The following is a 22,886-nucleotide window of genomic DNA, read 5'->3' as shown; positions in this document are numbered from 1 at the left end:
TCTACTACTTTAATCAGGTCGATGCGTCTTTGAGGTTACAGTCGCATCATTGATTTGAAATTGAATCTTTAAAAAAAGAAGAAGAAAAGAACACCGTGACCCTCTCTTCAAATGTAAACCCACACACATATTTCTGTTGAAAACGACTCATAACTCCCTAGAAAACACAGTGATGAAAAAAACACAGGATTTGTAGTGTATATATGTGTGTGTGTGTGTGTGTGTATGTGTGTGTGTGTGTGTTTGTGCCCTCTTTGGTGCCCTCAACATTTTTAGTCATTTCAAGAAGACGAAACACAACACAAAGAGTCAGAGATAAATTCAAAGATCAGAGGTCACCGGGTTGTTGAATCACAAGCGAATAAGAGCAAGTAACAAAAAGTAGAATATAATAAATAGACCATAGCAATAATACAACCTTGTGCCCAGCCTAAGGCCATCCAAAGTCACATACAAACACTGGCAGGGGTCACCCCACTAGAAGGCAGGCACTCAGATGGTTTACGGCAAAGTATAACTCAGTAGAAAATCCTAATTATTATACCTGACCACTTCACTCACAAAAAAGGACTCCAGATACTTGTGGTTTGGTTGTCACATTGCAGAATAAGGACAGACCTGACAATAAAAAAAAGGGGGGATCAGAAGATCAAAGAGGGATAGAAAACCCTAGAGGGTGTCATGTGGTATTTAAGGTGGAGGTAAATTTATTATTTAAGAAATGTTTATATAATAATTCTCCACACCACGCGAGCGTTTTACATAGGTTGTCAGCTCCTGCACTCCCAGACTCGCCCTATCAATTAGAATTAAATTATAGAGGTCTGCAAGTCCTATGGTTTTCCCGTTACATATTACATGGAAATATTAAACAGCAATGATCAATGGCTCGTATAGCTGTCTAAGGATATAACCTTCACAATACAATAAGTACTGAATAAAACAAGTTCCAGTCTCACTTATAATTGACAATAAAAGTAAGTCGGGTTTATTCTGTTTTAAATAGTATGGTACGTATTTACACGTTTTTCATGTTTATTATTCATCATGGGGAAATAACAAAGGAAAACCACGATATTTTTTTGTTGTTGTGATTCTTTGATTGGTGGCAGCCGAGGTCCTTAGCCGAACTGGCAGTCTCTCTGCTTCCGGGTGTATGGGTGACGTTTGATGTAATGGTGCGGCTGGACAGCTCTTTTTATGTCCGTACTAGGAAGGGATGGAAATCTGGTTTGATATAAATAAGAACAGGCCGTCAGATTTCTCTGTGTTAATCTTCTTCAGCCTGTCTTCGGGACTGGAGTGTCCTGAGTGGCCTTCGGATCGGAAGGTCCTGGGTTCGAGCCTTTGCTCGTCGCATAGTTGAGTCCTTGGAAAAGACTCTTTACTTACATTCTCTCACCGAACCTGGCCGTCAACAGCGTTGTCTCTGTCGGAAAAAAATTGTAATATTGCTTAACTGGCGTTATGTCTCGTTCTACATGTTACGTGTTGTTGTTGGTCAGGGACCCTTTGTAAAGCGTCTTGAGCAAATTTAGTGGATATTGCGCTATATAAATAGCTCACTTTTTAAAAAAGCTCAATAGCATGAAATAAACAACTGATTGGTAATCTAGCCCCAAGAAGTACCGGAATGCGCTAGATAAAGAAACTAGTTAATAATAATAATAATAATAATAATAATAATAATAATAATAATAATAATAATAATAATAATAATAATAATAATAATAATAATAATAATAATAATAATAATAATAATAATACTTTATTGCATCCCAAAAAGGAAATTTTTTGTACAGACGTGTTATAATTTACACAATAAGATAAAAATACAATGGAAATAGGATGTATATATATATATATATATATATATATATATATATATATATATATATATATATATATATATTAAAAAAAAAAAGGAGCAGCTCCATAACCAGAGCTGCGCTTTATAATATGAATAATTTCAACACTGTAAAATAGTTAAAACTGTCACTATAAATTGAAAATTGAAAAGATTGCAAAACAAATAAATTAATAAATTAATATTTATATTTTTTAAAAAGTAAAAATGAGAAATAATTATATAAAATGATTATTGCTTGTTGTTATAAAGCCTAATACTGGACGACAGAAAAGATTTTCGGTGTCTCTCTGTTTTCGTTGAAATAGAGAAAGGGCGACCACTTCTTTCTGACATAATAATTGATGGTCTTAGTGGATGATACTGGTCATTTAATATTTTAGTTATTTTATTTATACAAAATTTCTCGTATAAAAGATCTATATCGTCAACATCATTTATATAGCTTTTAATCGATTTTTTAATATTTGAATTTATTTTGTTCCTTTCCACTGCTAAGCAATTGCCTCCCCAAGCTGTTATACAAAATGACAAAACACTTTCGATTACTGTTCTATAAAATAATGTGCAGAGGGTTTTATCTATTCTAAACTGAGTTTTGATAAAAAAATATGCACGTCTGCACATCTTGTGCCTAATTATTTTCAAGTGTTCATCCCACTTGAGCCTGTCATCAATCGTTACACCAAGGTATTTGTAGTGAGGAACTCGCTGGACGAATTGGTCCTTTAATTTTAACGGTTCTATCGGTTCCTTCACTCTCCTAAAGTCAATCACTAGCTCCTTTGTCTTGCTTATGTTAAGCTCTAGGTGGTGGGCATCACACCAAGACACAAATCTATCAATTTCTTGCCTATAAGCCACTTCGTTGCCATTTGTTATGAGGCCTTGAAGAGCGGTGTCATCTGCAAACTTTATTAAAGGTACACTCAGGTTTTGACTTCTACAGTCATTCGTGTATATTGTGAATAATACAGATGACAATACACAACCTTGAGGAGCACCATATTTGTAGTTATACAGGAAGATATGTTTTGTCCTAATTGAACATATTGTGCTCTCTCCGTAAGAACTTCGAGCACCCAAGCAATTATATACTTGTTTAAATTCAGACTAGTCAATTTTTGTACAACCAACTGAGGTTGCATTGTATTGAACGCTGAAGAAAAATCTGCAAAAAGCAATCTGCAATAGCTCCTAGCGTGATCTAAATGCCTGTAGATGTTGTTTGTAAATAGCAAAATGGCATCTTCTACGCCACGACCTGGTTTATAAGCAAATTGATGACTATCACTCAATGGCATAAACTGGTTCCTAATTTTAACAAGAACAAGTTTTTCTAAAGATTTCATGACTATTGACGTCAGTGCAACAGGTCTGAGGTTAAACCATGGTATTGAAAAATATGTTCACTTTACATTTAGCCAAGTCATAATGATATCACGCATATCAACCTCATAGGAACAGAGACGTAAAAGTATGCAGAAAAAGCTGTTGTCACAGACTGTAGACCAGAAACACATTTAAGTAAGTTAACTCAATGTAATCCACTCACCCTTATTAATGAATATCACACCACTGAACAGGAAAAAAAAAACGCGTTCGTTCTTTAAGATATTTTTGTGGAAGAGGGAGGTCTGGTTGCAAGATGCAAGTTTTATAAAGCTAGCGCGTCCTGTTTATTCCCATATGGGTTTTTGTTTTGAAGATAGGGTGGTGGGCGTGTCTTCCAGGTGCTCACACTTAATTTTACATTGTCCAGTATTGGCGGAGTTTGAGCGATGAAGGTAGATTTGGGTTTGCTCTAATGTATTTGTGAAATTTCCGTCTTCGTCACTAGGAGATTAATTACGTGTCAACTGGAAAATGCCATATCAATATTTCCACTTGTGACAGATGGGCCCTCCAAAAGATACCCGCCTGTCTTGGGAATGAAAGGCTATTGTCATACTTTTATACCATATCAATAACATAGATAAAGAAGGTGATATAATAACATCATGAAGTTGATCAGTTTGTTTGTTTGTTTTTAAGGGTTTTACGGCGCTTGAAACACATAAAAAGGAAAAAAAAATGGATAGTAAAAAGTTCTAGAATTACAATTTAAGCACCCAAGAATAGGTAAGACAAGGGGAGACTGGGAACAAATTCCAAGAGTATACCACCAATGTACTTACTGTAGTTTGAGATCACCTATAGGTCTCATCCGGACACAAGCACAAAATCCAACAGAGAGGAAAACACTCAAATGCTTACGTTATACACTAAAAATAACAAATATAATAATACATAACAGAGAGATGATTTACAAGGAAAAAAATATCATCTCCCAAAACAATAACTATGCATTTGACTGTTTCCCTCCCAGCCAAGACTCCAGCCAGGGCCAGGACAAAACCAAGTAACCCCATTCCAAGACAAAGACAGAAAGCATGTTGGAAAACAGATATAAGGGGATAGAAGACACAGTATGGACCTCCCTACCCGCTATGGGAGGATCCCCACCCAGGAGTTGATCAGTTGATAGGAACCAATCAGAGTTTATTTCAGTTTCTGCATCGTTAAGCGGGCATTAAGAATGGTCTCAGATAGGATGATTTGCTTCTAATTTTAGAGAACAGTACTGTTATCATTTTCATAATATCGTTCCCAGACTTTCATTCAAAATATTTCGCGCACAAACCATTGTCTGCTTTGATACCAAAACGTTCAAATGACTTGAGAACCTCACTAACCGCCCAAGGCTGCCATTCTATACACGTTTTGAGCAAACCACACGCGGCCATCTGAAAAGACCACTCCGGATTTGTTGTCCAATGAAAACGAAGAGAATCTAAGAATAGTCTGTAAGCCTCAATGATACCATATTCCTGGGACAAACTGTAAAACACATGACGAAACACATTGCCTCTGGAATATGCGTCTTGTAATTCAGAATATTTCACGTGAGTTGGAAACGGAATCCTATCTTTCCTTTGGTTAAGGTTAATCTTGAAAGAGCTTCTTTTGCCGATGTCGTTGTTTATGCCACTAGGAGTTACCCAGTCTACAAAACCTGTGACGTAGTACTCTAGAAGTTCTTCCGTCATGTCTGCAAAAGCTTCAACAATGGCTTGTGCGTCGAGATTTCCAATATTTTTGGACACCATTAGCCAAACGAGAGCATGGCCCATTTCGTGACCAATCACATTCGGTGTTGTGTATGGATGAATGAATTTAATCCCTTTGGGGTCTTTCTCTCGGGCTGTGTGCATTAAGGCTAAATTCCTTTCTCTTGACAGTTTTGGTCTACCGTCCCCGAGGAAGATATTAACTGCGAGCCTGCTCCCTGAAACATTACTATGAAACGAATGGAAAGAAGCGCGAGTCGTGGAAATAGCAGCGTTATCTCAGTTGCGTGCTACATGCACATAAACCTGGAACAACGCCAAGTCAGTTACAGGAATGTTGAACCAGATCTGAAACATCTCGACAGCAGAATTCATGTGCCTGAAATCAATAAGAAAGGTAATGAAGAGTACATAGGGGCTAACACTGTATACAGAAGATACAGATCCAAATAAACAGAATTATTTGGATGGCGTCGTAATAATAAAAATTGTTTTAAAGACTTATACATAAAAAACTAACCATATGATGACGCCGTCTAAACATGACCCAGATAATTAGATGCAAATGATCCTTACGGATCCAATCAACATCTTTGTTTACACATAGCTTAGCAGCAGACTGTCAACTATCAATGATGGGACAAGGGATCGTTGAGATACTTTCGCTTTAAAACAAAACAAAACACACACACACACACACACACACACACATACACATATATATATATATATATATATATATATATATATATATATATATATATATATATATATATACTCGTATATACTAGTAAAAAGCCCGCAATTTCGCGGGGAAAGAACTATTTTCATTCGATATTTCCTGAATCATTTTCTTGATTAGCTTGATTACGATTAGATGCACATTTTAATCGATGTGCTTGTCGTCGCTGCCATGCTTTATTCGGCATGATTTTAGTTTATCAGCCAGTAGATATCAATATCAATAAGTCGCAAGTCTTTATCACGCTTTACTTGAGAGTGCTTTGCACTACCTTCAATACTTCACAAATTAAAATGGCGGCCGAGAATCAAAACAATGGTCAAATTAGGACATTTTAAGCTTTCACAAATCAATCAAGGTTTGTCCTAGAGTTTTTAAAACGCTTTTATATGATGACAAATTGAATAAATAAACGCCTGACAAAAGATCAACGGTGAAAATACAAATTAAAAGAATACTGGGGATTAGGAACTTTCGGAATGTCTCCCCTTTACTCAACTTATGTGAGGTCAAATAAAAATCTGAAGCAGACGCGAAAAATATCAAGTCCCCGAATCTGTCTACTTTTGGTTTGTTCGGGCTAGAAGCTAGACAAAACCAATTGACAGTTTTCCGAAACGTTTAACTAAATATTTCCCTGAGCAATAATTATCACATCGATGGCCTAAAAACGACAGTAATATCAGCAGTAATATTAGTTGATGTTGTTAATCGGTGAACCTTAGTTTAACATTTCTGTAAATCCGAATACCGTCATGTGATCAAGTGAATTATATCACTATGAATGCTACGATTTTCTGAAAAAATTGTCAATCTGACAGTTCCTAGCAAACACACACACACACACACACACAGACACACACACACCCTCGCTCAGGAATTTCTCTACTTGATGGACACCCCCCCCCCCCACACACACACACTTTTTTTTTCTTCCACGCAACCACATTCCAAAACACACACACACACACATGTATACACCACAAACACACACACACACACACACACACCACACACATAAACATACACGCAATGAGAACACACTACTACATAACAACACTGATCACCGCTAAATCAACACAAAGGAAGTAAGGACTCTACTGGACAGATAGAGTTGAGGGTGTGGCCATAAGTTAAACCTGGGTATTATCCACCCGAAACCATCATATTGAAAGCATCAAAGGGGCAATACTAATACTTGATGTCATTAATAGATGAAAACTGTTGAAAACTTAGTGTAGGTCAGAAATCCCTAATGTAATTAAGTGAATACATTATTTCGAATGCAACGATTTGCTTAAAAACGCCAAACTGACAACTTTTTACAGTGTCGAAATTGGTTGATTTTGAGAGTGTTAGTGTCTTCGGTAAATTTTTTATGATATCTGTTTGACTTAACGAACTTTCAAACTGACTTAAAATAAAAGGAAATCAAGTTATCTTTAAGAAGGCCTTTGACTCAATACATCGCCCTACCATGATGAAAATCTTAAAAGCATATAGTATACCTCCTAAACTTCTCTCTGCTATTAAAGAATGTATGAGAACACACGGGCACAGGTTATCTCTCCAGATGGTGAAACTGAGCTGTTTGAGATCAAAGCAGGGGTGCTTCAAGGTGATACATTAGCCCCCTATCTCTTTGCAATTGTCCTGGACTATGTGATGAGAAAGACCTACGCTGGCATGGAGAACGAGCTGGGCTTCACGCTACATAGACAAAGAAGTAGGCGCAATCCAGCTATGATTGTCACGGATCTAGAATTCGCAGTTGATCTGGCTCTACTGAACGAGGAGATGGACCAGGCACAAGAAGTCCTCAATGGCCTTGAAACTGAGGCTGAATGAGTAGGACTGTGCTGTAATGCTAAGAAGACAGTTTTCCAAACCTACAACCAAGAAAGGCCATTGGCATACAGGCAAAGAATGGAGAATTGCTGAAGGAAGTTGACAACTTCAAGTACCTAGGAGGTTGGACCCAAAGCAGTTCCTCTGATTGTCATGGTCTCAAGTGAGTAAAGAGCTACTCGACTATGCATAAAGATATATGTAGAATGAGGCCCTAGAATTTACTAGTTACTATAAATGAAAAACAATTAACGATTTGTTTACAATGAAATAAAAATAATGATGAAATTTAATTAAAAGAGATAAACAGTGATCGTGGCAGTTACAAATAGAGATATGAATATTTTACGTAACTTATGATAATATGTCAGGTTCGTAAGTTTACGTTTCCAGGCAGTTGATGGGCTTGGATGATCTATTCCTCTGATAACAGGATCGGACTCGTAAAATTCCACTTCCAGGCAATTGGTAATGGGTTAATATGTAATCCTTTGACAGCGGGCTCGGGTTTGATCCTTGAAGTTTATACAATCAAAGTTAAAAGCTCCGGCGTCTTAATGGTGTAGATATAATATCTACAAAGTCCCAAAAGATAAAAATCTTCCAGTATATATATAGGAATAGAACGACTGGCCGTCCGGCATAGATTGTGGAGAGAAAGTGAGTGTCGAATGTTAGACCTATCAGCTTTTATAATAAGTGGCTACGTGACAGAATGTAGAACGAAAAGTATTCACTAATTAGAAATTAATCCGAGGGAAGGCTATAAAAGGAAAGACGATCTAATATAGGAAGGTAAAGTTTATCTAAGCCTACCGAAATATAACTGGAGTGAATTCAGTTCTTAATAAAATAAAATTTAATAAGATAATTGTGAACAACCTTTACTGTGACACTGATATTTCTGTCAGAAAAGCATTGGCTTGGAGTGCCTGTCACAAACTCAGGAAAATCTGGAGTTCAAACCTACAGAGGAAAATAAAGAAGAGACTGTTCCTGGCAACGGTAGAGTCAGTGCTTCTATATGGAGCAGCGACATGGACTCTCACTAAAGCCCTTGAGAAGCAACTGGACGGCTGCCACACCCGTATGCTGAGGATGGTCCTAAATGTAAGCTGGAAAGAGCACATATCAAATGAAGAGCTCTATAGTGACCTCCCCCCAGTGACCTCGAAGTTTCAAAAGAGAAGACTGAGACTTGCGGGGCACTGCTGGAGACACAAGGAGGAGATTGCAAGCAGTCTTGTGCTATGGGAACCACCTGAGCGAACCAGAAGCAGAGGCAGGCAGAATAAAACCTACATTGACTGTCTGCTAGATGACACAGGAATGGACAACACCCGGGAGCTGCGTACGCTTATGGAGGACAGGACAGCATGGTAAAGACTTGTGGCTCATGTTGGGCGCCCCAAGGGGCGGCCTAAGTAAGTAAGTAATTAAGTTATCAGTTTATCTATCTGTACAAAATACATTTCTATTTTTCAAATCTTTCAGTAGACTTGTGCGCTGTATAAATTTTTTTATTGACTCAAATAAAAATAAGCACAATGTTCTCCACAAGGCTATATTTTTAAAAGAAAGGATATATATATATATATATATATATATATATATATATATATATATATATATATATATATATATATATAGTCGTTTACAAAAGAAACTAGACAGTTGTATTCTGCTAATAATTGAATACTGGTGGGAACAAATGCAATGACATTTGGAAACTAAACAAAACTAGTTTTTTATGTATAATTTATTGGATTTGTTTTAACTATTGAAAAGTTGTAGAAAAGTAGTTTGTGTGTCCTCCAATAGAATTGATCAATGCCACAACTCTTTGCCTCATTGTTGATGTTAGCTGATTGACTGTTTCTGCTGGTATATCAGTCCAAATTGTATTTAGCCTGTTGAATAATTCATCGAATTTCATACAGATTTTTTGTCTTTTTGTTCTTGTTTTAAAAAAAAATCATTATTGACTTTCCTTTCATAAAACCCCACATGTTATTATGTTCAATGGGATTCGTGTAATGTCACACAGCTGATACTGGTTCATCGCCGCTACAATTGAATCGTTTAGGGTAGCAGATATAATTTGTTCTGTCATGGTGCCGAGGCTTTTCCATACTGGAATATTACCATTTGATTATTCTGATTCCAAATAAACGGGACGACCATTGGTTTAAATAATATCACTGATGTATAGGTCTGAGTTCAGTTATTGTTTGATTCGTATTAGCTAAGTTTTTCTACCCCAATGATCACTCCCCACACCATTACAGATTCATATTATGCTCGATTTGTTACTTCAATGATGGTTCCGTTATTGAAACGTTCACCTCGACGTCGATAGCACAAAGTTCGTTTGTCTCTGGAATTAACTATTTAAAAAGTGATTCGTCTTCAAACAATATGCCGTCCCACATACCCGAGTCCTGGATTCCCGTGTCCACCTCAGTAGAACAACTTTATGCAAAGTGGTCATCTTTGGTCGAATTACAGGTTTATGACTTTTCAAAACAAGTTCACTGAGCGCGACTATTTGGTGCGACAGCTGCTGCGTAGCAACACTTATATGAAATAAATCTCTGAAACTGAAATATTTTTGGTGCGTAATAATACCTTTTTTACCGACCTATTTCGCGGTCCGCATCTGCTCCTCACTTGTGTCAATAATGGCATGCGATATATCATCAGTATCAGAAAGAAAGATTTCTCTACTTTTAAAAGATATATGTGAGAAAATAGCTAACACAAACTGTCCAGTTTCTTTTGTAAATGACTATATACATACATATACAAAAACAAACAAACAAAACAAAAAGAAAGCAAAATCAAAACAAAACAGCACTTTGCCCAATGACTGTTTTGAACTTACCATTCTACTATATTGTGCGGCTCTTGTGGTATGACACTCGCTTTCGGATCGGAAGGTCCTGGGTTCGAGCCTCGCGCTCGACGCATAGTTGAATCCTTGGAAAAGGCTCTTTATTCACTTTCTCTCACCGTACTCAGGTGTAAAATGAGTACCTGGCCGTTAACAGCGTTGTCTTTGTCCGAAAAATTGTAATATCGCCTAACAGACGGCATGTCCCGTCCTACATGTTAAATGTTGCTGTTGACCAGTGTGCTTTGAGCACATTTAGTGGATATTGCGCTATATAAAGCTCAATTATATTAAATTTAAATAGCTGTCCAACTTTTGGATGCTTATCTGGGAATTGTCAAGCTCTTTATTTTACATGATTAACAAATTTGAACAAGATGTAGTTCGATTTCACAATGATACTTTATTCTTTGACTTTTACATAGGCTGTCTATTTTGGGAACCGGGGACGGATCCTAGTTTCGCTTTCGTACAGGACAATAACAATAACATCTTCCGTACACTAATTTGGTATATCTAATTATTATCGTGAATGCTTACATTTTTCAGGTATAGGAATTATATGACATATATGACATCCCTCTTCTTTAAAATAAAGATTTACATTCACTATAACTCAAAGTAGGCTTTAATCTAAGCTGCTTTTAACAACAACATACATTTATAACTGTGCACACATACTGATCCATATTTCCATTCTCGATAATGAAAAAAAAAATAATTATTTGACTTAGTATGGCTAACAATATTAATGACTTATCTCTATTCTATTTAATTATTCTCGACAGTAAATTAGGTATATAATCCATATATTGTTTCTGGTTGGTAGTCCGGTAATCAAAAATGTTTCTGGTAACTGGTAGGTAATCCATTCGAAATGGTTTGTGTTTGTTGTCTAACTAACCACAATCTATGAAATATGTACAGCTACTGCACATATGCATAGCTCTAGCAGCTTTAACTAGTGTCTAATGGACCTAGTGTGTTTTTTTTTTTTTTTTTTTTTGCAAATTGGGTGTGGACGTCGATTTTATTTCATTTTCCTTAACAATGGCCATGCCTATGATGTGTATTTTGAAGGTTTTATAACAGTACGTCCACTTCTAGTAGTGTATGGATGTGGTTTAATGGGGTGTTCCTGTGGAGACACGTTGTCTCCACGAACAGGCGTGCGTTCGTGCACTGGCTGTTCTCGCGAAGGTGAGCATGGGGGCTCGACCATCGCATTTGGAGGTTTCTCATGTGGTTTGCCTTGTGGGTCGTTGAGAGGCATATTGTTACCGTTCGTTTTTGGCTTGTTGAAGAATGGAACGTCTTTAAGCTGGTTTCTGTTTCGACGAATATTTTGTCCAGTGTTTGATTGGACAATGTATGATCTGGGGTGTTTATGTTTGTGTACTCTCTTCCCCGGTATCCATCTCTTTGTGGATTGGTCTTGGTAAACAATCGGTTGTTCGTTGTCGAGAGCTGTTAATGGGCGTGCAGCTCTATTGTAGTAGTGAGCTTGTTGTTGTTGCCTTTGTTCCAGTGCTTTGGTTGTGGAATTGAAGTTGTTTGGTTTTGTTGGTCGTCGTGGAAGACCATCACTCAGGGTTCGATTGAGTAGAGTTTGTGCGGGCGATGGGGTGTTATTATCGATAGGGGTATTGCGTAGTGCAATCATTGACAGATATGGGTATGAGTTTGATTCCATAGCTTTCAGTAAAGTTCTTTTTACAATCTTTACTTGACTCTCGATGAACCCATTACTTTGTGGGTAGTGTGGGGAGCTTGTTTCGTGTCGGATGTTGTAGCTGTTGATTAGGTCTTTGTATGCGTTGCCGATGAAGTGAGGGCCATTGTCTGATCGGATGACGGCTGGTATTCCATGTTCGCTAATTATCTGCTTTGTGAGAGTTGCCACCTTTTGGCTCGTGCTTTGGCCTCTGGGTATTTTCCTAACAAAGGGAAATTTGGAGAAGTAGTCAGACACCAGTAAGTATTCTTCCCCTTTCAGGTAGAATAAGTCTGTTCCTATGGTGTGCCATGGCCCTGGGGGTATTTCAGTTTGTACCAGGGGTTCTTTTTGTTGGGCTGGTTGGAGGGATTGGCAGGTGTTGCATGCTTTGGTGATCTCTTCGATATCTCGGTTGATGTTTCTCCAGTAGACTGAGTCCCGGGCGCGCAGTTTTGTCTTCTCAATTCCGAGATGTGGTTCATGCAGTTTCTGGAGTATCTCTTTTTTCATGGATGTGGGTATGATTACTCTGCGATTTTTCATGAGGATCCCCTCTTCCAGACCGATCTCGTCGCGGTAATTCCAGTAAGGTTTCGTGAGAACGGAGGTCTCATGTATTTTCTCAGGCCATCCCGTGAAGACGATCTCCTTGAGCGCATTCAGCTCATGGTCCTTGGCTGTCTCCTCCCGGATTATCTGCAAGATGTTTTTGCTGAATTGAGGCATTACTTCGTGGATTTTTACATCCATGTCTTTAATTTGATCATTTTTTCTTGGTGACAGCCTGGATAAAGCATCTGCAATTTGCATGTCTTTCCCGGGGATGTAGATGAGGTTAAGATCATATGGCTGTATCCTTAACAGCATGCGTTGTAGTCTAGGGGGTGCTGCTTTCAGGTGCTTTAATTGGATCGTTGTGAGTGGCTTATGGTCAGTTTCAACAGTAAATTGTTGTCCATATACGTACGTGTGAAACCGTTCACACCCGTAGACAACTGCGAGTAGCTCTCTCTCTATGTTCGCGTACCTTGTCTCTTCGTCTGTTAATGCTTTGCTGGCGAAGGCGACTGGCTGGCCATCTTGTAGGAGTGTGGCACCCAGTCCCTTCAGTGAGCTGTCGACCTGTAATGTTATCGGCTTTTTACTGTCGAAATATGCCAGTGTTGTGTGACTTGAGATTGCTTCTTTGATTTTCCTGAAAGCGTCATCGTAGCTGGCATTCCAATCAAAGTTGTGCCCCTTTTTTATAAGATCCCTGAGGGGTGCGGTGAGGTCACTAGCTCCTTTGATGAAGGTACTCATGTATGTTGTGAGTCCAAGGAATGATTGCAGCTCCTGAGTGTTTGTCGGAGGTGCCATGTTTTGCAATGCTGACACCTTGTCTGGATCTGGTTTTACCCCGTCTTCGGTGCATATTATTCCGTAGAATTTAATCTCTTTCTGTTTGATTTTGCATTTTTCGGGGTTCAATTTGAGACCGGTTTCTTGGCATTTGTTTATCATTCCCTTCAGGTTGTCATCATGTTCTGTTTCTGTCTTCCCGCAAACAACGATGTCATCTGAAATTCCGACGACTCCGGGGCAGCCTTCGAACGTCTGGTCGATTTTCATTTGGAAGATATCCTGACTCATCTTTAAACCGAAAGGACATCGTAAGAAACGATATCTGCCGAAAGGAGTGTTAAAGGTGGTGAGGTAGCTGGATTCTTCTTCGAGTTCAATATTCCAATATCCGCATTTTGCGTCGAGAATCGAGAAATATTTTGCCCCGGACAGTTTCGGTAGGATCTCTTCGAGTGTTGGGGTGACATAATGTTCTCTTCTTATCGCTTTATTGAGGTCCTTTGGGTCCAGGCATAATCTCAACCTGCCGTTGCTTTTCTCCCGGTATACAAGACTGTTGACCCATTTTGTTGGTTCACCTTCACGTACTTTGGTAATTATTTCATTTTTGCACATTTCATCCAATTCCTTCTTTATTTTGTCTTTTAGCGTGATGGGTACTTTTCTTTGAGCATGTATCACCGGAGGGACATTTGGATCGACGTGTATCTTATATTTCCCCTCGAATTTGCCAATACCGTCGAAAGTTTCTGGAAAGTTCTGGATCAGATTTTCTTTGGAGTCAGTTTTATTTTCCTGTATCTGGCAGTTTAGAGTAACAAGATTCAATTTCTCTGCTGATGGTAACCCCATTATTGCTGCTCCTTCGTCTTCTGTGACATAGAATGTTGCTGAATGCTTTATTTTGTTGTACTGACATTCAATTTGGCATGTTCCAAACTGTCTGATCTTATGGCCACCATAGCCAGTCAATATTTTGTGAGATGGAGTGAGTGAGGTTGGTTTCCCATCTTTGTCGATGTCGTCGGGGAACATTTGTTTGAAAAGTCTCAAGGGCAGTGCATTTCCTTGAGCGCCTGTGTCTACCTTGACTTTGAGTGTAGTTTTTGTTGTCTTGTATTGTGGCAAGTCGATTTGTATATATGCGAATGCTTCATCCCTCTTCTTTTTAGTTGAGTCTATTGTCTGGAATTCGATGTAATCGAACATTACTTCTTCACCAGAATCGGACTGCTCACGAACTTCGTGTACGGATTTTGATTTTGTTTGGTTGTATTTTAGCTTCCTGCAGACTTTGGCAAAATGGTTCGGTTTTTTGCAGTAGTTGCATGTTTTGTTTCGAGCAGGGCATTTCGTCGGATGGTGAGCCGTGCCACCACAGTTGAGGCAGTGAGAGAAGTTTGGTTTGGTTTGGTGAGTGGGTGCTTTGGTACCTTTTCGGTGTCCGACAGGACGGTGTCCTGAGTCTTTTCTGAAGGTATTTATATCAACATGATTGACTTGCGGCGCGTTTTGAATGCTAGATAACTGATGACCTGTTGCCTCAATTGATCGTGCTATGTCTAACGCTTTGTCCAGTTGAATGTCCTCATCTTGGAGCAACCGTTCACGTATTTTGTCGTTTTTCGTCCCGAATATGACTCTATCTCGGATGAGGGAGTTTTTTTATTTCGCCATAATCACATTCCTTTGCGATCAGTCGTAATTCGGTGACAAACTGGTCTATTGTCTCATTCTCTTTTTGGAGGCGGGAGTTGAAACGATATCTGGCCATGATTGTGTTCTTTTTAGGTTGGCAGTATTCACTGAATTTGTCAAACAGCGTCTGTACTGGAGTGTCTGTTGCCAATGACCAGGTATTATAAATATCACGTCCTGCTTGTCCAATGTAAAGTAGAAAGTAGCTAGATTTTTGCTCATCTTTCTTTTCGGCTAACGGACCCGTTAGAAGGAGTTTCATATGTTGGCTCCAAGATCGCCAGTTTTCTGCGATATTGCCGCTTTCAAAATCCATGGATGGCGGTTTAAGTGCATCCATTGTGCTTCGAATGATTGAACTTGATTTTCTGACCTGACTGTTACGATAACCTTGAGTTTCTGTACTGACTGAGACTTGATTTTCTGTTCAGATCGAGATTCGATTTTCAGCGATTTTCCTACGCAATATCAATAAATAACAGTGTAAATGTACTTAAAAACTTGCCTGACACCATGTCATGTTCTTTATTTTACATGATTAACAAATTTGAACAAGATGTAGTTCGATTTCACAATGATACTTTATTCTTTGACTTTTACATAGGCTGTCTATTTTGGGAACCGGGGACGGATCCTAGTTTCGCTTTCGTACAGGACAATAACAATAACATCTTCCGTACACTAATTTGGTATATCTAATTATTATCGTGAATGATTACATTTTTCAGGTATAGGAATTATATGACATATATGACAGGAATTATTTCTTTTGCTCGAATGCTATTTTTGTAAGTCCCAGCGATGATTCGATAGGAAAACTATCAATTTTGAATATTTCGAAGACTTACCGTTGATGGAGTCTAAAGGTCCTCTTGTGCAGGGAAAGGACACCACAGAACAGCTAAATTCCTGATATGACGGCAACCATTTTTGTTTGGCATCCCTTACTGTGATGACGTCATTTGTCAGAAAGCACCAATCGTTGTCGTCAATTCTCATTCTAGGCAGGCAATTGGGCTGATGACCGAAGAGGGATTTCCCTAGCATGGTATTTCCCCCTTCGCCAACGATGTAGTGTCTGCATCTTAATGGTGGGAATAGTGGTGATGATGGCGGTAATTGTCTTGAGAAAGGTTGAGGAGTTTGCTGTATAGGGACTGGTAAAGGTAAGGATGATGATGATGATGATGATGATGATGATGATGATGATGATGATGATGATGGTGGTGGTGGTGGTGGTGGCAGTGGCAGTGGTGGAGGTAGTGGTGGTGGTGGTGGTGTAAGTGCTAGCAGTCGGTGTGTTGGTGACGATGATGTTGATGACGACGAAGAAGATGCTAAAGGTAAATTAGTTGCAGTCTGAATGGGCATTGTTGATTCATCTGATATTGATAAGGAGGATGATGATGATAATTGTGAATAGAGCTGTTGTGCTGCCGCACCTACAACTCTTAATGAAAATGTAGACCTCGCTTTCTGTGACATTGATCGGGTAATCACATCGGGAATGACGTCAGAGATTAACAGTAACGGGAACAGGACGGTGGTGTAAAATCGAAATGAGATGTATTGACGTGTCTCCATAACCTTGAATGGGATGTAAAGAAAAACAAAGGGTTTAACTTGGGATTTAAAATAAATTAGTATTTCCCTTATTTTACAATTCGTGTATGTATGGAAAAAAACATACTTGAATAGAAATGGGAAAAAGGAAATGCAAAGCGTAACATTTCCATACTTAGACAACGGAGGCCCTCTATATAAAATACCTTTACTCCCGCTACGTTTACAAAACATTTTTGTTTTCTTTCATTTTGGCCCGAATAGTTGAACTTCAAACTCAAATAGCAATACATTGAAAGGGTCCTATTAATTGCCATCCGGAGCAACTGGAGGCCGCCTAGAGCCGACCGGATGCCACTTGAAGCAGTCTGGAGGCCAACTGAAGCATTCTAAAGCCATCCTGGAGGCCCCCAGAACCGTCAGGAGACGTCTTGAGCCACCCGGAGCTATCCAGAATCTAGAAGCCCCTGAAGCCGCCCGGAGGCCATTGAAGCCGTCTGTAGCCATCCAGAAGCCGTCTGGAGCCGTGCGGAGGTTGTCTGGAGCCGTCCGGAGGCTATCTGAAGCCCTTTGAAGCCATCCGGAGGCTGTCTGGAGCCGTCCGGAGTAATCCAGAAGCATATGGGGCCGTCTGGAGGAAATTGAAGCCGTCGGTAGCCATCCAGAAGCCGTCTGGAGCCATCCGGATGCCGTTTGGCCCCGTGCCCACCAAAAAAAAAAATGAATAGAACCGACTAACATGCGTCAGTCTTTAGATAAAAATAGGACAAGATTATTTTCCCAAACTGACTACTAAAAGCAACCCGTGTCCAATCGCAAGGATCCAGAACGATACGTCTTTCGCACATTTCCGACAAGACGCTGGGGATAGTTTATGCACCATTTTGGAAGGATCTTGTGATGCGTCATCAGCCATTTCCTTCGTCTGAGATTTAAAAAATAAAAAATAAAACACATGTTTGTACTCAATTCTAAAAAATCCGGATACCGTCCTAGCCGCCCGGAGTCAACTGGGGGCCGGCCGAATGGCTCCAAATGGCTCTTGACGGTTCCCGGCGGCTTTAGTATGTTCCAGACGACCGCTGCACGGTTTCCGACGGCATCCGGAAGGTTCCAGACGACTCTTGCCGGCCTCCGGACAGCTCTAAGAGGCTCCAGACGGCCTCGGAGATCCAGACGACTTCTGGATGGCTGCAAACGACTTCAATGGCCTCCAGACGGTCCCAGAGGCTTCTGGATGGCTGCCGACGGCCTCCGGACTGTTCTAAGGCCCTCCGGATGGTTATGGAATGCTTCAGATGGTCTCCAGATGGCTCCATGTGGCTCCAGGCAGCCTCTGGACGGCTCCTGACTGCAAATCGTAGGACCGCATTGAAATAATTAAAACTTGTCAAAAAGTCTGACCTTAAGATTTCAAAAACGTGTCAGTGTCAGGCTTTTCCCATTTTAAGGGTCATTTTAATTTATCGAAGGCCCTCGATAACAGTTGGTAGAGCACTCACTTCACGCGCAAAGGGACCAAGATCGAAGTTGAGATGATCTCTCCAGTCCACCGAGCAATGGTTTGGTAGCTTGGACTGTTAAATGTGGCGGAAATACTTTGCGATAAACTAGCGTCCTATCAAAAGGGTAGAGACCAATTTTGATGTATATAAGCCAATGCCTCTGAAGGGCAACTTTTTAAAAAACTTTATATTTTAAGTAAAATATTTCTGGCCAAATCTTTAAATTGTGTTTTGTCAATGTGCGGGAAATTGGGTAGAGACATCGGGTCGACTTAACCAAATTATCGTCTCGCTGGAGAACAGAAAACCCATGGAAGGAAACGAGAAGAAGAGATAATATTGTCAAAGAGAACTATCTAAAAAATGACAGTAGACCAATTTAGGAAGGTTTCCGGTCGTGGGTAGAAAGAAAGAAATTATTTCCGCCCACAGGGACTTACAATTCCACCTACCCGATCAGTGGGGGGGGGGGGGGGGGGGGGGGGGGGGGGTTGGGAGGGGGGAAGGAGAGAGGTTGATAAATAGATAGATATATAAATAGATAGATAGGTAGAAAGAGAGAGAGAGAGAGAGAGAGAGAGAGAGAGAGAGAGGGAGAGAGAGAGAGTGAGGGAGAGAGAGACGAAGAGAGAGGGAGAGAGAGAGGGAGAGAGAAAGAGAGAGAGAGAGAGCGAGAGCGAGAGAGAGATAGAGATAGATAGATAGATAGATAGATAGATAGAGAGAGAGAGAGAGAGACAGAGAGAGAGAGAGAGAGAGAGAGAGAGAGAGAGAGAGAGAGAAGACAACAATAACAACAGGACTGACAACACCGACGACGATTTTGATCATGAAGACGATAACGATGATGATGTTGATGCGTATGATGATGATAATAATAATAATAATCATAATATTTATTATTATTATTATTATTATTATTATTATTATTATTATTATTATTATTATTATTATTATTAATATTATATAATAATAATAATTAATAATAATAATAATAATAATAATAATAATAATAATAATAATGATAATAATAATGATGATGACAAATGATGATGAAGAAGTAGTTTTTTTTTATTGTTTTTTTAAAGGGTTTTACGGCACTTGCATCACAAGGAGAAGAAGGAGAAGAAGAAGAAGAATAAGAAGAATAACATTGAGGTATGGGATTCTGCTGCTGCTGCTGCTGCTGCTGATGATGATGATGATGATGATGATGATGATGATGATGATGATGAGGATAATGATGATGATGACGATGACCATGATGAGGATTATGGTGATGATGAGGATGATGATGATGATGATGATGATGATGATGATGATGATGATGATGATGATGATATCGGTTACTTCCGGCGGAATATCACGATGAAAATGAGATTAAGTTTAATCGTGTCTCTATTTATTTGTTTAACGAAAGAGTGAAAATGGAAAGGCTTCGTATGGGAACAAAACAGACCTTCGACCTTCGCTCATCCAACAAACACCCCCCCCCCCCCCCCCCCCACCTCCGCCGTGACTCTTTCACCTCGCCCCCTCCACCGCCCCCTACTGTTCCACTACAGTGTTCTACTACTACTACTACTACTACTACTACTACTACTACTACTACTACTACTACTACTACTACTACTACTACTACTACTACTACCAATATGTCTTTTACCTTCCATTATAGTCTGGAAAGTTCGGTTCCCTGACGCTGACCTTTGCTTATCAATTAGATAACCCCCCTGGGGCACCCTATCCTCTACCCACGCCACGCTAACATTTCATTCAAGATATGAAGTGGTGAACGAATCGGCGATCTCAAGAAGTGGGTGAGAGAGGGATCTAGAAATGACTTTGGGTTTGAAACGAATATTTTTGTGTTCGTGGATAGCTCACACGGTAGAGCCACGCTCTCACCTGCCAGGCGGAGTTGTCGTACCAATAAGGTCGCAGGTTCAAACCCCAACACCGCCGCGAAAAATTTTTTTATTCTCTATTGTCTTCTGGCACTTTTCTACTCACTTCATATCTTGTTGTTACCAACATAAGTGCCTGCTCCACTCACTTTTCTGAATTAAAAATTCACCCCATACACCGGAGCATACTCAATGTCTCAATCGTTTCTATGTTATATGTTTGTGATGAGAATATTGGCTATTAAGCTTAACTGCTGGTCAAAATTACTTCGCGATGGTGGTGAACGAATCGGCGATCTCAAGAAGTGGGTGAGAGAGGGATCTAGAAATGACTTTGGGTTTGAAACGAATATTTTGTGTTCGTGGATAGCTCACACGGTAGAGCCACGCTCTCACCTGCCAGGCGGAGTTGTCGTACCAATAAGGTCGCAGGTTCAAACCCCACCACCGCCGCGAAAAAATTTTTTATTCTCTATTGTCTTCTGGCACTTTTCTACTCACTTCATATCTTGTTGTTACCAACATAAGTGCCTGCTCCACTCACTTTTCTAACATTTCATTCATACTGCAACCACCATTGAGTACAGACGATACAAGTTATTTTTCATTATATTTTATTTGTTTTCCACGTTTATTTGTGTATTGTTGTGCTGACGAAGGGTTTGTACCCGAAACGTCCATTGTCTGTTTTGTTCCCATACGAAGCCTTTCCATTTTCACTCTTTCGTTAGTATTTTACGATCACCGGCTTCAGGCAGCCCTTACCGTTTTCTACTCTTCCGTTTTGATTCATTTGAGTTTTTTGGTTGATTCACTTGAATTATACTTCTGCTGCCATACCGTGTTTTTGGACCGTCCCCATCAGTGTTACCTAGTACTTCACGTAGGTATAGTGTTTATTTCTGTTTTATTTGTACTGCTATATGTTGCATTTTTTATAATATACTTTTCAGTTTATCAATTTAGTTTTATCCAACATTGCACTATCATCACCTTTTCATTACTCTCATATTTATATATTTATTTACACTCTTCTCCCCTACCAGTCTACCTCTTTTAGCACACTAAACCCCCCCCCCCCCCCTCCTTACCATTTACATCTCAGCATTATTTTTCACCACACCCACGTTTTCAACCACTACCTCTCTCTTACCACACCTCTCAGTCTATCCCTCCCTTCCTTTCTCTCATTCACTCGCTTCTCCAGTTTACCCATACTTATTGATTACCTTACTCATCCTTTTAGCCTTTCGCCCTCTTTCCCTATTTTCACCATGCCTCATACATCTCCCAAGCAACTCTTGCGCTCTTCCTTACGGGACATTCGTACGTTTCTTTCCTCTTTCCCTATCCACCTATCTCAAGTAGGCTACACTCTCGCCCACGCCACCCTCTATAAAACTCGAGCTAGCAGCCACTTGAATTTCTTATTGTACTGCCTTAGGAAACGCACGGCCCCTAAAGGATTCGTTTCACATTTCCACCCTTCTTTAGGCTCTCTAACCTCATCCCAGTTCTCCCAGTTTCTGGAATTAGAATCCAAGTGTGCAATGCAACGACTTAGACTTACCACAGACATCCTTCGCAAACAGATATCCAAATTAACACACACAATCGACACATCCTCCACATGCTTGAGGCATCGTACTTATCATAACCATACACTTTACAAAGCCATTAGGTTATTCATACATTTATGTAATCAACACTACCATGCATGCTTAAATTATGTCAAAACCAGTAAATTAGATGCTCTCTTTCCAAACAGAATTACACATCTTGACGATAACCTCCCTTCTCATTCGGCAACACTCCCATCGGTGGATTCACCCATTGAACCTTCCTCTGGCCCCACTGCTCTTAATGGCACCCATAACCAGCCTGTCACCATTGGTGGTTTGGGAGTCCCTCCAACAGCCGGGGACCAGTCTGGAAGCGATCAATTCACCCCACCCACCAGCGAACCCACCCACGTGATGGATAATGTTGGAGCTATCCCCCCCCCAGTAGGAACCACAACAACCACCGGCTGGTGGTTTCTGTCCCCCCGACCATCCAGTTGAGCAGTGCAGAGGAATCGGTCTTAAGGAAAGGTCTCAAGTTCATCCCACTGCGAAGAACGTCCGACCAGTCCCGCATTGAGTCGGATGTACGTCGCTTCATGCGTATTTTACGCTTGAAGTATCACTTCAAAGATGATGAACGTGACCATGACTATGACCGTGACCCTGAGGATCCGTTTGCCGCTTTCTCACGACGTAAAAGAAACTGGACTCCTAGTCCTGGCAAGTCCCCTACACTCGACCTGTTTATCCAGACTTGTCTTAGACAGATAGAGGCACTACGACCCACACCTATCAAGAGGTCTAACCTCACCCGTCTTGAATGGGCTGCCGTACGATCACTTAGATCACGTAGTGATATAGTGATCAAAGCGGCTGATAAAGGAGGGGCCGTGGTTGTTTGGGACGCTGAGCTCTATAGAGCTGAGGGCCACAGGCAATTGAGTGACCAGACATTTTATGAGAAAGTGACTTCGGACCCAACACTTGCTAACAACACCAGACAATCCAGTCTTTGGTATCGCAGGGAGAATTACCTAGAAGGGCAGAGGTCCTTAAACACGACCCCAGCGACCTAGGTAATCCATGTTTTTACATGCTCCCTAAGATACACAAGATCCGGGAATTGT

General features: G+C 40.1%; 1 protein-coding gene across 1 annotated transcript in view; it reads right to left on the bottom strand.

Moving 5' to 3' along the window:
* Positions 1-987: 987 nt before the first annotated feature.
* LOC144975688 (uncharacterized) overlaps positions 988-22,886 on the bottom strand; it is a 27,239-nt gene continuing 5,340 nt past the window's right edge. The window contains exons 2-3 of the mRNA XM_078919880.1: positions 16,068-16,806; positions 988-1,227 (exon numbers count right to left, since the gene is read on the bottom strand). Coding sequence (XP_078776006.1) covers positions 1,199-1,227; positions 16,068-16,806 — 768 coding nt within the window. The 3' untranslated portion in view covers positions 988-1,198. The remainder of the gene's footprint in view (positions 1,228-16,067; positions 16,807-22,886) is intronic.

This window comes from Berghia stephanieae, chromosome 6, assembly GCF_034508935.2.
Source record: "Berghia stephanieae isolate SIO BIC M18660-M18661 chromosome 6, UCSD_Bste_1.3, whole genome shotgun sequence".
Taxonomy (NCBI): Eukaryota; Metazoa; Mollusca; class Gastropoda; order Nudibranchia; family Aeolidiidae; genus Berghia; species Berghia stephanieae.
Note: the sequence above shows the minus strand (reverse complement) of the source record. Positions and strands in the feature narration are given on the sequence as shown.